The following is a 14,201-nucleotide window of genomic DNA, read 5'->3' on the forward strand; positions in this document are numbered from 1 at the left end:
GGGGCACCTCTGAAGACAAAGGACAAGGACAAGGAAATTGAACCACCATACCTTAACATCTCAGGCCAAAAGACAAGGTATAAATCTTTCACTCTGAAAATTAAACTTTTCTATATGTAATTTGTAATTTATTTTCTTGGTTTTCAGCTATGACCGTGCTATTTACGTAATGAAGTGGCTTGAGATAATTCAGCCCGAAAATATTAAAAGGTTGAAGTATGAGTGGGACAATTGGACCCAGGTAAATGTGTTTAAAACTAAATAACTCTGTATTACTTTACTCAATTAACATGGTTGATTAAATAGAATATTCTTTTTAACTGTAGGACGAGGTGGACCACTTTAGAGTAGAATATGCTTTCCGAATTCTATTCCATGAAATGAATCAAGACAAAGCTGAAGCCATTAGAGGAAGTAATGCAATAAGACTGTCCAAGCCATCATCATTGTTATTGAGTCCATATTGTCAAATAGATTCTAATGATATTGACACTGATTAATGTAACTGTTATATAGTCTTGTAACAAATTGAACACATGCTGTAAAAATTTGCCAATTATGAGTAAAACTCTCTCTGCTATATTCAAAATGTCTGAATTACAGGTACTATAATATGAAGAAAAACATCAAACCAAATATACACCCATAACCTGACATTTTTTACACCCAAAGAAAGTTGAATATACACCCAAACATCTATCCCCCTGATGCTTTGGATGAAAAAACCCTGAATTCTAAACCCTAAAACCCTTAAACCATAGTAAAAAAAACAAACAACATTTTATAACATAAACAGCAGATTGTGAAATATATATATATATATATATGTAAAATGTGAAACACAAGAAAATTCAGAAATACACTCAAAAGAACAGTGCTTTTATACCCATATTATGTAACTATACACCCAGAGAGTTATCCGCTGTTGCTGGTTTTCTGAACTGATAATTCATAACACGTCCTTGATATTGGCTAGAATTTGAACGCACAATTGATGCAGCATCAAAGAAGTTTAACTGGATATAATAAACTCACATATTAGCTAAACTATTAACGAGAAAATTAAACTCAATAACCACATATTTAAAGAACATCACTTTTACCTCGTTTAAAGCTTTCGTTTTCTTCTTCTTTGAGGCATTTGCAATCTGTTGTCCAACTTTGAACCTAGTCTATTTTTTGGACGTCCTCTTGTTCGAATCCTTGGAGGGCTTTGAAGCTCGTTAACGGATTTCAAGTTGGCGTCTTCGTGAGATAAAGAAGATGTCCCCTTCCTTTTGGCTTTCAATGATTCCATCTCAACCATGACGTTATCGTATGCACAGTGCAGAATTGCAGTCAGCTCCTCCGATTCTGATGCAAATTTGCAAATATTTTGCGAACGAAAAACCAATTCGTCAAACCTCTTGCTTCTTGGCTCCAACAATGGCTCGTCGTGGCTGCTCTTGATGTGTGTGTGTCGCCTCTTTACCTTCTTGCTCCATCGTTCCATTATATATCTAGGTGACACTTGACTTACTCGTTCAAAGCTTAACACGCTTAGTGCGTGATGGCACAATATCCCTCTTGACTCAAATAATAAGCATTGACATTTTACCTCGGCTGCTATTGAGTCGTAAGTAATCACAAACTTGTTGAATATTGAGCTTGAAACTTATTCTCCAATTTTGTATAATGAATAGCCTATAGCAGAATTCGTTAATCTAGTGATGCAATTCGCCTTTCCTCTAAATTGTGCTTGGACTTCCCTAAACTTTTGATGAGTGTACACATCTTGAAACTGAGCTTCAATGGAGGATTTGGTTGCACATGGTATGACCATATGAAAATCTGCAGCATCTGATTCTCTCTCTGCTTGCTCCCTACTTCCGAGGCAATTATTGTATTGTTTGACAAATTGAATAAGCGAGCTGTTCCGGGTAATAAACTTGTTAAAAAACGAATGCATGCTCTCGCTCTTTTGTGTGCTTTTCATCCCTGCCTAGAAGTGGTGATCCAGATAGATTGGAACCCATATATGACGGTCTTCATAGAGATTTGCAGAATACACCCAAAAACAGAATATAAATACACCTGAAGAAACATGCAATTTACACCTCTGCTGCAGATTTTAAACAACATTACCTAAGAGCCATTTGTTGTCCCCAAGACCAAAATTCAGCAGAAAATCATTCCAATTCCTATCAAATGAATCTTTACTATGAGAGTTCCAAACAACTTGGCTCAATTCTTGTTCGATTTCAGCATGTCCCTTGTACCCATTTAATTTGCTTGGGATCTTCTTCGTGATGTGCCAAATACACCAACGGTGAATTGTTGTTGGCATACAAGCCTCTATAGCCCTTTTCATTGACGCGCGGTGAGAAACTATTTCGGAGCATTTCCCCCATGCAACGAAGCCAACATTGAAATAACCATTTGAACGACTCAATTTCTTCTTTTTTTCATCAAAGCGCATCCAAAAAGTATTGACTGACCGTGGTGATTCACCTCGACGAAAGAACCACAAACCAAATTATACCTGAAACAAATTACGACATTGCAGAATGAAAATCATTACGTACACGCATATAATGAATTTATACACCCAAGGAAGATCCAATATACACCTCTGATGCAGATTCATAGAACAAAATTAATTTAGCAGCATAAACAAGAACAACATATTACCTGTTTGTATTGTACGTGGTGTCAAATAAAATAACATCTCCGAAATACTCAAAGGCAGCTCTACTCCTTGCATCGGCCCAAAAAGCAAGCTCAATCGATTGATCGTCCTCGAATTCGAGCTCGAAAAAGAAATTCTGATTCTTTTCTTTCATTCTCAATAAACATTTCCCGAATTCCTTTGCATCTTCTTGTTCCGAAACATTCCGCACTTCTCTCGTGATGTAATTCCTCACATCCTTTTCAATAAAATTTAACTCGCGGTGACCCCCGACTGCCACAACGAATGATTGGAATATTTTGCTTGGTCTGATACCGACTTCCTCGTTATTCTCTATTGTACGACGAACGGACATGCTTAGTTCCCTATGCTGTTTGAGCATCTCTGCTTGAGTTGGACAGCAAGGGTGTGAATGATGCAGCACGACCTTTGAAATGATCCAAGCACCAACATCCTTCAATGTGTGTATATAAATTCTTGCAGGACAATTTAAACTAGCTGTGGGATTTGTCTTCTCGGTCGGAGATATTTTAGATTTTTATTTTTCCTCTCTGCTACATGTGATCAATTGATTCTTAATTTCGTTTCCCTTTTTATTTGTGTTCCGAACTCTAGTAGAAAAACCTGCAGCCTTGGCATAGTCCTTGTAAAATTTTACAGCATCTTCAAGGGTTTTAAAGGTCATTCCAACCTTGGGAACAAGCTGCTCATCAACAACAGAGAGGGGCTGCAAAAATACTATAGAATTTCTTTACCTCATAAAAAAATAACAATCAATCAAAGTAAAATACACCCAAAGACTCCCTCATCTACACCCGTTATGACAACAAGTCAACTAAAATAACAAAAAAATTATAAACTGTGAATACACCCAAACTCCTCCCTAAAATACACCCAAACTTCCCTAAAAATACACCCAAAAAGTTCTAATCTACACCCGAGCGTTTGCTATAAATTGTAGATAATTAATCAAAACGAATACATTAGATTCAATCCACAGATTATGTTCACGCATTAATTTCATAGTCTACGTTCGCGAATTATTCAGCTAGACAATCATAGACGAATAACTGCATCAAATTTAGATTAATCTTAATTAGCTGAATCTAAATCAAACCTCAGGAACTTCGTTCGATTCAAATTCAAAATCCACTTCGCCCTGATTAAGCTGACAATCTGAGGTTGAATCATCCATTATCTTCAAGGTTCTTTTAGATTTTGATTTCAGAAACAAAAAAATCGAAATAAAACGAAGCTAGACTTACAATGAGAGAAACTGAGGTGAATGACGAAGAACAAAGCAGTGATAAACGCAAAAGAAAGAACGATCGGGAATACATGGGAAGAACGCAAAGAAGGAGAACGAAGAAAATTGGCAAAAGATTTGAAGAAGGTAACGAAGTCGTTTGAAAATTGGAAATAGTATTATTCACGTGTTAATTGATTTTGATTGATATAATGCTCTGTTATATAGCGCGTCAGTTGTACGCAACAATTGGAGCGCGTTTAAGGTTTTAATAAACTTCACACTTGTAACACTTGTAAGTGTTAATAACTTGTATGCTAAGATTAATCCTAAAATTTTACCTAACAAAATAAGTGATATGATACCGTTTTTGAGCTATTTAAATGCCAAAATCAAAACTACATCATTTTACAAGTTTTAATGTGACATCTGATAGTCTATAACAGGGTTCCATTAACCTTTTTATACTAAAAATCGTCTCAAGAACTAATATGAGGCACGTTTATAAATTTTGGAGACTAAATAGAGACAATTGAAATCTTAGGGACTAAATTAAAACTCGCGGGTAAGTTTAGGACAGTATTAACTCATATTTATCTATTGATAAAAGTCACCAAAAAAAAAAAATCTCTTTTAATGTCTTATTGTCACCTAAAAAAGATTAATTTGAGGAAGAGGAAGAAAGTCCCCTAATCCCTAATTCGCAGATGGCGATGGCGATGGCGATGGCGTTCTCCCCAGCAATCATGGCTTCGAAGACTCACATGCTCTGCCTCACACACACACAACCCTCACTCTCTCTCACTCCGCTCCGCCGCAACTTCAATCCCCCAATTGTCGCCGCCGAGGGAGCACCGCACCTTCTGGAAGGCTCCACCCGCACACTCACCAGCCTGTCCGGGATGGCCCTACTCTCCCTCAGAGCCTTCTGCCACAAGCTTCTTCCTCCGATGACGATGTCCATGTCCATGTCTTCGGTAGGGCCTCTGTTCTTCGCGTCGCTGACGGACAGGCCGAGCGGGTACCTGAACACGCCGCTGACGGTGGTGGCTGCGGGGCTGGCGAAGTGGCTGGACATATACAGCGGCGTTCTGATGGTTAGGGTTCTGCTGAGTTGGTTCCCCAACATTCCGTGGGAGAAGCAGCCACTGTCTGCCATGAGAGACCTGTGCGATCCCTACCTGAACCTCTTCCGTAACATCATTCCCCCTGTGTTCGACACCCTCGACGTCAGCCCCCTCCTCGCCTTTGCCGTCTTGGGCACCCTCGGCTCCATTCTCAACACCACTGTCGCTTAGTTACAAATTCAGCACCATGCCTTATCCTGTATCTGCTTTTTTTGAGTATTCTGCTTATATTTACTGTTACACTCATGATTCTGATGATGGTGCAAGTATGGGTATGGAAGTGCCACTACATCATTTCCCTATAGTTACAGGTATTTTGGTCACTCAGTTTATGTTATGCTCTTTGCTACTGTTCTAGAGTCATTATTATTATTATTATTATTTATTACAAACAGTTAGTTTAATTTAACTTGATTTTGAAGTTAAGTGATTATGTTTGCCAGTTCCCACAGTCTTGTGAAGCTCTCCTTTTGCAATGCTCATATAATGCAACTTAAGGAAAGGGATTACACAATGAGGTTGATGCTGGGCTGATTTTGCTAGCTTTTACATTTAGTATGGAACTGCCTCTAACAAGAAAAAATGGAAAAAAGAAACTAAGCTAATACATATTTTTCTGTTTGATAAAAAACTGTGAAGTCAACCCATTTATATGCTTTTGTTTGAGTTATGACATCTAAGTCGCATTGTAAATCTGCAAATTCTTATCTAAGTTATGGTAGGAAGTCTTATGTTGGGGTAGTATAAACTGAGCAGAATCAGGGATTTTAATTCTTTTCTTTTACTTAGCCCACCTCTTCCATGACTTTCCGGACCAACCCAGATCTGCCCATAAGATGATCTTGCTCTGATCAGACGGAGGCAAAGACAGACATAGAGGTGGTTAAATGTGGTTTGAGAGTTGGATGATCCAAGAGATATATAGTATGAGAAAAAGAATTGGATCATCCTATTTTTTGGCTCTTACAAAACAATGGCTTGTAGACAAAAAGAATAGAAGGAGCCATTGCAATAATCTAGAACAGACTGGAAAAGAAAGAAAGTGATTGTGATGAAATTGGGTTGTATATAACCCAGTCACTAACGCTTTTTTGGCCGGGGGATATATAACAAATCCACATGGTGCAGTGAAGTGCAATATGGGTGATATAATTGTAGAAAAAACAAAAGGTGATGCAGCACTTGTAGGATTACAATTATCACTACAATTTATACTAGAGGAAGCGGAAATTAGCAAAAAGCTAAGCGTGATTGTTGATAATAAGAATGTTGTTGAATGGCTAATGGAAAGAAGGAAGCATGTTGGGCGTTGAGGTTCTTGAGAAATAAGGCTAATAGCATGAAGCAGGGGTTCATAAACATCGACATTAGCTTCAAAGGAGAGAAGGAATTTAAATTAAGAAATGAATGGGAGCAAAAGGCGATGAGTGAAGAAAACAAATGTGTTCAATGGGTGTGAAAGAGCCTTAATGTGATCAAAGGTGCTGCCTTATGAGGTCTTGATGACAACCAATAACCAGAATTTTGTTGGATTGAATGCAGGGGACGGCTTGCGGAATAGAAGCATTGAAAATAAAGCTGTGATTGTTAGTGAAGGGGAGAAGAATGTTTGGCCAGCAATTGCAGAAGGAAAGGTAAAGCCTGTCGTGTACAAATACTTCCCTCTCTCTGAGGCAGCGGGGCACACTGCATCATAGAAAGCAGCCAACATATTGAGAAGATATTGCTTGCTCCATGAATTTCTTTGTTCTGTAATACTGAACAATGTAAATGACAACATACTATAGATCTTCTGACTTTGTTAATCTTTATGTTATATATATGAACTCAAGAACCTATAAAACTGTGATTTACAATAAGGGAAAACGTGTTCTTATTTGTGTACAAGGGAGTGGCAAAAAGCACAAAGAAAATGAATGTTCGAAAAGCTTTAAAAAAGAAGACTATAAAAAGAGCATTAGATTGGACTATGTCTATTGTGGCCAAAAGTTGAAATAAAACAGTACTAAACTATTAATCAATCATAGTGAGACTGAAGCCAATATCCAACTTAGTTTTGCCATCAATTAATATACGTTAAACTGGTTAGAGACACCGAGCTACACTTTCTAATGTGGTTGCATGTATAAGGTTACTGCTATTTTCTTCAAGCTACACTTTCTAATGTGGTTGCATGTATAAGGTTACTGCTATTTTCTTCAATGCGTAGATAGGTGGCTATGGACCAAAAACAAAAATGCTAGAAAAATTAAAGAGCAAAGTCAATTTTCCTGTAGGATCTCAAATAGGAAGTTACGGGCTATGTTCAGTGACCACTAATCGTAATTTGCCTTTAATCACACGTTTATGAATACATTTACAACTTTTTTACTAATTTTTTTTCCTCTGAGAAACATAATAATAAATAAATCTCATGTCAAAATGTCTAGCTGAGGTGATTTATTTTAATTTTGTAAATAAAAAATGTTATACGTATATAAAAAATCAATCACCAATTCAGTCATGAAATATTTGTGTATAAACGTGTATTGTTTAACTTTTTTTAATGTGTATTGTATTTCAACGTCTATTTTATATTGGTAATTGATTTGGTTACTGGTTTTTTGTAGATACATATCATGATTATTTTTATATTTTGTCACACTATCACACGTCAACATTCAACTCAACACATTGAGTCAATGTCTATTGTTGTAAAACAGCAATACAGCTTCAAGCATTCCATTTCTCTTTGGAGGTTCTAGCCGGTGTTAATTGAAGCTGAAGATCATCAATTCTTATCAGGTGAGCTCAACATTAAAAAACTTGTTTTAGACCCTTCTAAACTGATAATTGATTACTAGTTTTGTTCTTTTCTTTTTAATGTGTCTCTTATTTATATCTTTGTACTTTCATTCAAGATCCAGCAGCGACGGTTTGAACTCACAAGTGAGGCTTTTCCTGAAAGTGCAAGGTATGACAGATCCTTCTGAAATAAGTCTATATTCAAATTGTGTAAATGTGTAAAATAACTTCTAGATTTGTTCTTATCTTCTTAGACATATTGAGACTACATACTATATAATTAATCCAAACTGAAGAGCACCTCCTTGTGTCTTAACCAGATATATATTTGATTTTGAAATGGCTATTAACATCGTTGGTGCGATCACGGGCGTTATGAGCTGCCTCTGTACACAGAACTGTCTTCAAGAATCACTTGGTCATCATATTAGACACCTTAGAAGACCCAAAAGGAATTTGAACAAGCTCAAGTCATTGTTGGAGGAGCTAGATGCCCGGAAAGTCGACATGTGTGCCAAGCTAAATCAAATGTGGCTTCAAAAAGGGATGAATCCAAAGAAAGAAGTGGAATTGTGGCTGAAAAATGTTGATGAGATTGCAAATGAAGTAAATAAGATCATAAGGGAAGTTGAACAAGAAAGTGGAAGCACAAGTGTTCTCTCTCCATTTTATTATAGTTCAAGAATAAAGAGAGGAGAACTTATTGAGAAAAAAATGGAGGAGGTGAGAGAGCTTCTAGAGAAAGGTCGATTTGCAGATGATTCATTGGCTGAAACTTCGCCTCGAAAAGGGCATACCCTTCCAACAACAAAGCTAATGGAACACGAAACAACAATGAAAAGCTTGAACAAGATTTTGAACTTCATATTGGATGATAGAGTGAGAATTATTGGTGTTCATGGGATGGGTGGAGTGGGGAAAACAACTATCATGGCTGAAATTAACAATAGACTATTGAGGGAAAATAGACTATTTGACAGTGTTATTTGGGTTAGTTCCTCAAAGGACATGAAAACTGAGGAGTTACAAAAGGTTATTGCAGGGAAGTTTGATATAGACCTTTCAGGATTTCAGGATGAGACTTCAAGAGCTGCCACACTGTTTGAAGCTTTCCAAAGAAGGAAGAATTTTGCCTTGATTCTGGATGATCTATGGGAGCCATTCTCTCTTGAAAGAGTTGGAATACCAATTCCAACTGTGGAGAACGGTTGCAAACTGCTAATAACTACTCGAAGGGTAAGCGTTTGCCGAGGCATGGAAACAGATAGAGATGTTAAAGTAAAGGCTCTTACAGAAAATGAAGCATGGGATCTCTTCAGGGACAAAGTTGGGGATGAAGCATTGGCCTCTCCGGACATCAAACTGATTGCAAAAGATGTGGCAAAAGAATGCATGGGATTGCCTCTTGGTATTGTTACCGTGGGGCGTGCCTTGAGAAATGCAACTGATAGTTCAGAGTGGCAGATTTCATTGATGGGGTTAAAAGCTTCAGCTCTCAACATAGAACAAATGGAAGAATCTGTTTTCTCTCGTTTGAAATTCAGCTTCACAAAATTGAAGGATGACACAAGTAGGTCCTGTTTTCTATATTGTGCTCTCTATCCTGAAGGTAATCATGTTGATGCAAATGCATTGATTGAGTATTGGATGTGGGAAGGTTTATTAGGTGCAGTGGATAGCATTTCAACAAGCAAACAGAAGGGGAAAATCATATTGAATGAACTAAAATATGCATGCTTGCTGGAAAATGCTGCAGACAATGAGATGGAATGTGTCAAAATGCATGACTTAATACGAGATATGGCCGTGACAATCATGAAAACAGATCCTCGATGGCACTGCATTGTCAAAGCCGGCAACAAATTGAAGAAACCTCCCCAAATTGATGAATGGACAGAAGATGCTCTAAGGGTGTCATTGATGAAAAATGATTTGAATAATATCTTTCTTGGCAATCCTCCATCATGTCCAGCTGTTACTTCCCTGTTATTGCAATACAACTCTTTCCCTCAAAACATACCTTATGACTTCTTTGATTTCATGCAAAGCCTAAAGGTTCTTGATCTCTCTTACACTGGGATCCATGTGCTGCCGGGTTCGGTTTCTAACTTAGAGAATCTATGTGCCTTATTATTGAGCAATTGCTGGAATTTGAAATTGATCCCTTCTGTGGCAAAACTCACTAAGTTGATGGTTCTCGACCTTTCGGGTTGCCGAAACATAAAGCAACTTCCCCATGGGACAGAACAGCTATGCAACCTGAGAAGACTAAATATTTCCAATACCATGATTAACATCTTGCCATCTGGTTTTCTCTCAGCTTTAACCCTTCTAGAGGAGTTATTAGCATCTAATGCTCTCGTCTTTCAAAAGTCATTGCCACTGAGCGTTTCTGAAATCAGCATCGGTGAAATCATATCCTCCTCAAGATTATCATCTCTTGAAGTGGATTTCTGGCACTGTGATCTCTATAATCTGTATGCTTGCTCTGGTCACTGTGCTCAGCTAGAGAAGTTCAAGTTCAATGTTGGACCAGGAGAAATCCAAGAATTTTCGGAGAAATGGAGTGTGGCATTTCTCAGCATATCCATTGCCAAAGAGGAAATTTCAATCCCAGAAAATACTACCGAGTTGAAGTTTATTGACTGCTATGATATCACAGAGTTAACTACTTGCCTTTTGCATGCAGAGAAGCTCAAGAAATGCACAGTAGTTTGCTGTTACAGTGTAGAAAGAATTGTTGACACTGAGCAGATTGATTTATCTATGCTGGAGACTTTGGTGCTGAGATATTTGATCAATTTGCAGATGATATGTAGGGAAGTGATGCCTTCATCTGCATTTATGAGATTAAAGATCATAAATGTAGAATTTTGTCCAAATTTGAAGAGCCTATTCTCAGGGAACCTTTTGCTTCAACTGTCAAATCTTGAAGAAATTAGAGTCGGCCACTGCAACAAGATGGAGGATTTGATGAGATGGGAAGGAGGAGGAAGAAACAGTAATGACATTCATGCTGCCAAAATTCACTTGCCTAGATTAAGGAAATTGAGGTTGGAGTTCATGCCAAATTTAAAAGGAATATATGATGGATTCATGAGTTATGGCTCTCCATGCTCTTTTCAAGTAGTTTCTTGTGATGCACTGAAGAGATTACCCTTTGATCTTGATGAATTAGTAGGCCTTAACCAGCAACTATTGTCACCGCATGCTTTGGAAATCAAAGGAGCAAAGTGTTGGTGGGATTCACTTGAGTGGGATGAACCTGATGCCAAGCAAATAATGCAGACATATTTCATAGAGATGCCAATAGTGTCAGATAATGTTGATAGCAGCAGCCAAGTAGGAGCAATAGTTCCTAATAGATAGAGGAGTTTTAATCCCTTCTCCTATGGGATTGTTCCAATCATTATTATCTTTAATCGTTACCTTTCAGATATGTACATTTGTTATTGTTTTCCCTTTCTTTTTTCATGTAAACAGCTTCATCATATATTGTATATCTAGACTTGGTGCCATGTTAGAGTCTTCAATTTGTCTTAGCTGGAGACACTGATTTTACATATTTAATTACCGTTTTTATTAGTATTTTTAGTGGTCTGAGATTATATCTAACGGTGTGAGATTACTTACTTTTTTTTTGCTGGTTAAGTGTTAGCCAAATTTTAATAAAAGTGCTGTTCCCTAAACTTTATCATGCGAAAATATATTATTTGTTGGGTGATTACTAACACTATTTCTTACCACGCTTTCATGGGTCATTTAAGAAATTCAACACTGTCGAAGAATGTATAGAGGGGGTTAAAAAAAAGGGTTGAGCGGAATTTATTTCTATGGTAATGTTGAACACATCAACACAACTTTTATTACATGACAAGAAAAAAAAAACATTTGAAGTACCAATTACCTAAATTATTCAAGATTTTGATTTTAATATCTCTGTATGTATAAAATTAGTGAAATAAATAAACAAAATCCATTGGGCCATTCCATTCCACGCAAAGCACGCGAAGTTAGAACGGTGAATTCAACGTGTTTGGCCTTGAGATTTGTGAAGCAGGGTGGGTGAAGTGGCAAGATCTTATTGGTTCACGTGTGACCCAATCTTTACACCACGAAGCACAGCAACATTTGGCCAAGAGAGAAGTAGTTGTTGGACTGGGGAGCCTTTGAGCTTGAGGTCAGTCAAAGTTACAAACGAGTTCGATCATTCATCAGCTTCAACTTCAATCCAACTAAGGTATGCTTCCTTCTTTCACTTCTTCCCATGTTTCATCCAAACTCAATCATATTTTGCTTTCTAGTTCTTGTCATGCCGGATTTCGACATAAACTAGGTTGTTTTCAAAGAAACATGTCCATAAGTGTATGACTCTGTCCGTGTCTATCAGGTTCTAGGATTTCGTGAGTAGCGATGGATTTCAGAAATTTGAATCCTGCACAGATCACTATGATGGGATCTGGATTCTGTGTTATGCTTTCAATGCATTTCACGACGCAGTTACTGTCACAGCATCTCTTCTATTGGAAGAATCCAAAGGAGCAAAAGGCTATTATCATCATCATCCTCATGGCTCCCATCTATGCTGTTGTCTCCTTTGTGGGACTCTTGGATATTAGGGGAAGCAAGGAGTTCTTCACTTTCTTGGAGTCCATCAAGGAATGCTATGAAGCTCTTGTCATTGCCAAGTTCCTCTCTTTGATGTACAGTTACTTGAACATATCCATCAGCAGAAACATTGTGCCTGATGAGATCAAAGGCAGGGAAATTCACCACTCTTTTCCCATGACACTTTTCCAGGTACTACCTTACATTTCATTCAATTTATGTGTTAATTAGTTCACTCTATGTACATCACATGTTAGGTTTTGATTTCAGAGATGTTCTCTTAGATCTAACTGTGTACCAAATAGTCATTAGTTAGTGACAGATAAAAAGGAACAAGGAGTGTATGTTGTTTTGATGTCATGGTTTTTCATGATAGTGTGAATTGATGTTGTGCAGCCTCATACTGTTCGACTGAACCACCATACGCTAAAGCTTCTAAAGTACTGGACATGGCAGTTTGTTGTGATCCGACCAGTGTGTTCCGTGCTGATGATTTTGTTACAAGCAGTTGGGCTGTATCCAAATTGGTTGAGCTGGGGATTCACCATTATTCTCAACATTTCTGTTTCCTTGGCCTTGTATTCTCTGGTGGTCTTTTACCATGTGTTTGCAAAAGAATTGGCACCACACAAACCACTAGCAAAGTTCTTATGCATCAAAGGAATTGTTTTCTTCTGCTTTTGGCAGGTAATTTGTTCTCTTTTATCATCATCCGATAAGCTTTGTTCAATACCGCCTAAAGCAGACTAGTACAAAAAACTAGTGGTGCTACTGAAGAAATAAAACTATTCTGCATGATATTGGGATTTTCTGTGGCTAATGATTACACAGCATCTAAATCAAATTGAGTATTTCGGTGAATCATATGACTTGTTGATCTTCAAGTCTTCAACCTGTTGATGTCTGCTATTTATGTGGTTTTGCCTAGCAAAACTCAACTGCAACAGTTTTCTGATCTATATATTGTGATTTTCTTTAGAAGTAACTTCCCTTTAAGTTATGCTTCAAATTAACTTTCCTAATTAATTGTTCTGAAGATGTTTTGTATATTCAAATTTACATCCTTCTTAATTTGTCTTATGATGGCAAGGTCTTCCTTTTCAAGAGTTCATAACTTTGTACTGCCTTAAATATCTTGCATCACCCATGTGCTCTCGAATTGTTTTCCTTGTCCTACACTTTCTGACTTTCAGCCTATCCTTCTCAAATAATGAACGCTGTCTGGGAAAATGCATGCAGGGAATGTTGCTTGACATCTTAGGAGGAATGGGCGTACTCAAGCCTCGTCATTTGAAGTTAGACGTGGAGCATGTCGAGGAAGCGATGCAGAACATTTTGGTTTGTATAGAAATGGTTATCTTTTCTGTTCTTCAGCAGTATGCTTATCATGTTCATCCATATAGTGGACAGGTTGAGCAAATGCTGAAACAGAACAAGAAGAATGAGTGATGCTATGTGCACAAAGATAGAATGATATTGATGATGCAGATATGTGTTCTAGTTCTAGGATCTAGAGTTCCACAATAGAAACATGAAAAACATTGATGCTTAATACAAGTGCATGTGCTCTTTTTGTGAAGAACATATGATGTATTTTTATCATGGTTGCATTAATTTATGGGATTACTAAGGAACTTTAATTTGCTCATATTATATCAATTGCATCGGCTAATAATTGTTCCTCTTTCTAGTTCTTCTTGAGTTGTGGTTATGGATTATATATTTCAACTTCTTAAGATCAAGTTGTATTTTATTTTTATGTTAAAAA

The 14,201-nt window shown here is 37.4% G+C and overlaps 3 protein-coding genes across 5 annotated transcripts; all 3 read left to right on the forward strand.

Annotated features, from left to right (window-relative positions):
- Positions 1–4,536: 4,536 nt before the first annotated feature.
- LOC112784207 (ylmG homolog protein 1-1, chloroplastic-like) lies at positions 4,537–6,900 on the forward strand. Of its 3 annotated transcripts, none has more exons than XM_072230781.1 (2): positions 4,537–5,352; positions 5,831–6,900. In XM_072230781.1, the coding sequence occupies exon 1, from the start codon at positions 4,622–4,624 to the stop codon at positions 5,210–5,212; it is 591 nt and encodes a 196-aa protein (XP_072086882.1). In that variant the 5' UTR covers positions 4,537–4,621; the 3' UTR covers positions 5,213–5,352; positions 5,831–6,900. The 3 variants fall into 3 exon arrangements, with proteins under 3 accessions (XP_072086882.1, XP_072086881.1, XP_025683121.1); XM_072230780.1 differs by having other exon boundaries at positions 4,551–5,352; positions 5,485–6,900; XM_025827336.3 differs by having other exon boundaries at positions 4,552–5,352; positions 6,584–6,900.
- Positions 6,901–7,650: 750 nt separating this feature from the next.
- LOC112785324 (disease resistance protein At4g27190) lies at positions 7,651–11,410 on the forward strand. Its single transcript, XM_025828789.3, has 3 exons — positions 7,651–7,825; positions 7,942–7,994; positions 8,146–11,410. The coding sequence occupies exon 3, from the start codon at positions 8,165–8,167 to the stop codon at positions 11,192–11,194; it is 3,030 nt and encodes a 1,009-aa protein (XP_025684574.1). The 5' UTR covers positions 7,651–7,825; positions 7,942–7,994; positions 8,146–8,164; the 3' UTR covers positions 11,195–11,410.
- A 233-nt stretch (positions 11,411–11,643) lies between these two features.
- LOC112784206 (uncharacterized) lies at positions 11,644–14,117 on the forward strand. Its single transcript, XM_025827335.3, has 4 exons — positions 11,644–12,065; positions 12,216–12,625; positions 12,830–13,120; positions 13,673–14,117. Exons 2-4 carry the CDS (start codon positions 12,239–12,241, stop codon positions 13,880–13,882), a joined length of 888 nt encoding a protein of 295 aa, XP_025683120.1. The 5' UTR covers positions 11,644–12,065; positions 12,216–12,238; the 3' UTR covers positions 13,883–14,117.
- The last annotated feature ends 84 nt before the right edge of the window (positions 14,118–14,201 follow it).

This window comes from Arachis hypogaea, chromosome 20 (genome assembly GCF_003086295.3).
Source record: "Arachis hypogaea cultivar Tifrunner chromosome 20, arahy.Tifrunner.gnm2.J5K5, whole genome shotgun sequence".
In the NCBI taxonomy this organism is placed as follows: domain Eukaryota; kingdom Viridiplantae; phylum Streptophyta; class Magnoliopsida; order Fabales; family Fabaceae; genus Arachis; species Arachis hypogaea.

Excerpts from the sequence above, each read along its gene's own strand:
- LOC112784207 (XM_072230781.1), top strand. The coding sequence starts at position 4,622 with ATGGCGATGGCGATGGCGATGGCGTTCTCCCCAGCAATCATGGCTTCG.
- LOC112785324 (XM_025828789.3), top strand. The coding sequence starts at position 8,165 with ATGGCTATTAACATCGTTGGTGCGATCACGGGCGTTATGAGCTGCCTC.
- LOC112784206 (XM_025827335.3), top strand. The coding sequence starts at position 12,239 with ATGGATTTCAGAAATTTGAATCCTGCACAGATCACTATGATGGGATCT. Across the intron at positions 12,626-12,829 it reads TTCCCATGACACTTTTCCAG|CCTCATACTGTTCGACTGAA; the intron begins GTACTACCTTAC and ends GATGTTGTGCAG. Across the intron at positions 13,121-13,672 it reads TTTTCTTCTGCTTTTGGCAG|GGAATGTTGCTTGACATCTT; the intron begins GTAATTTGTTCT and ends AAATGCATGCAG.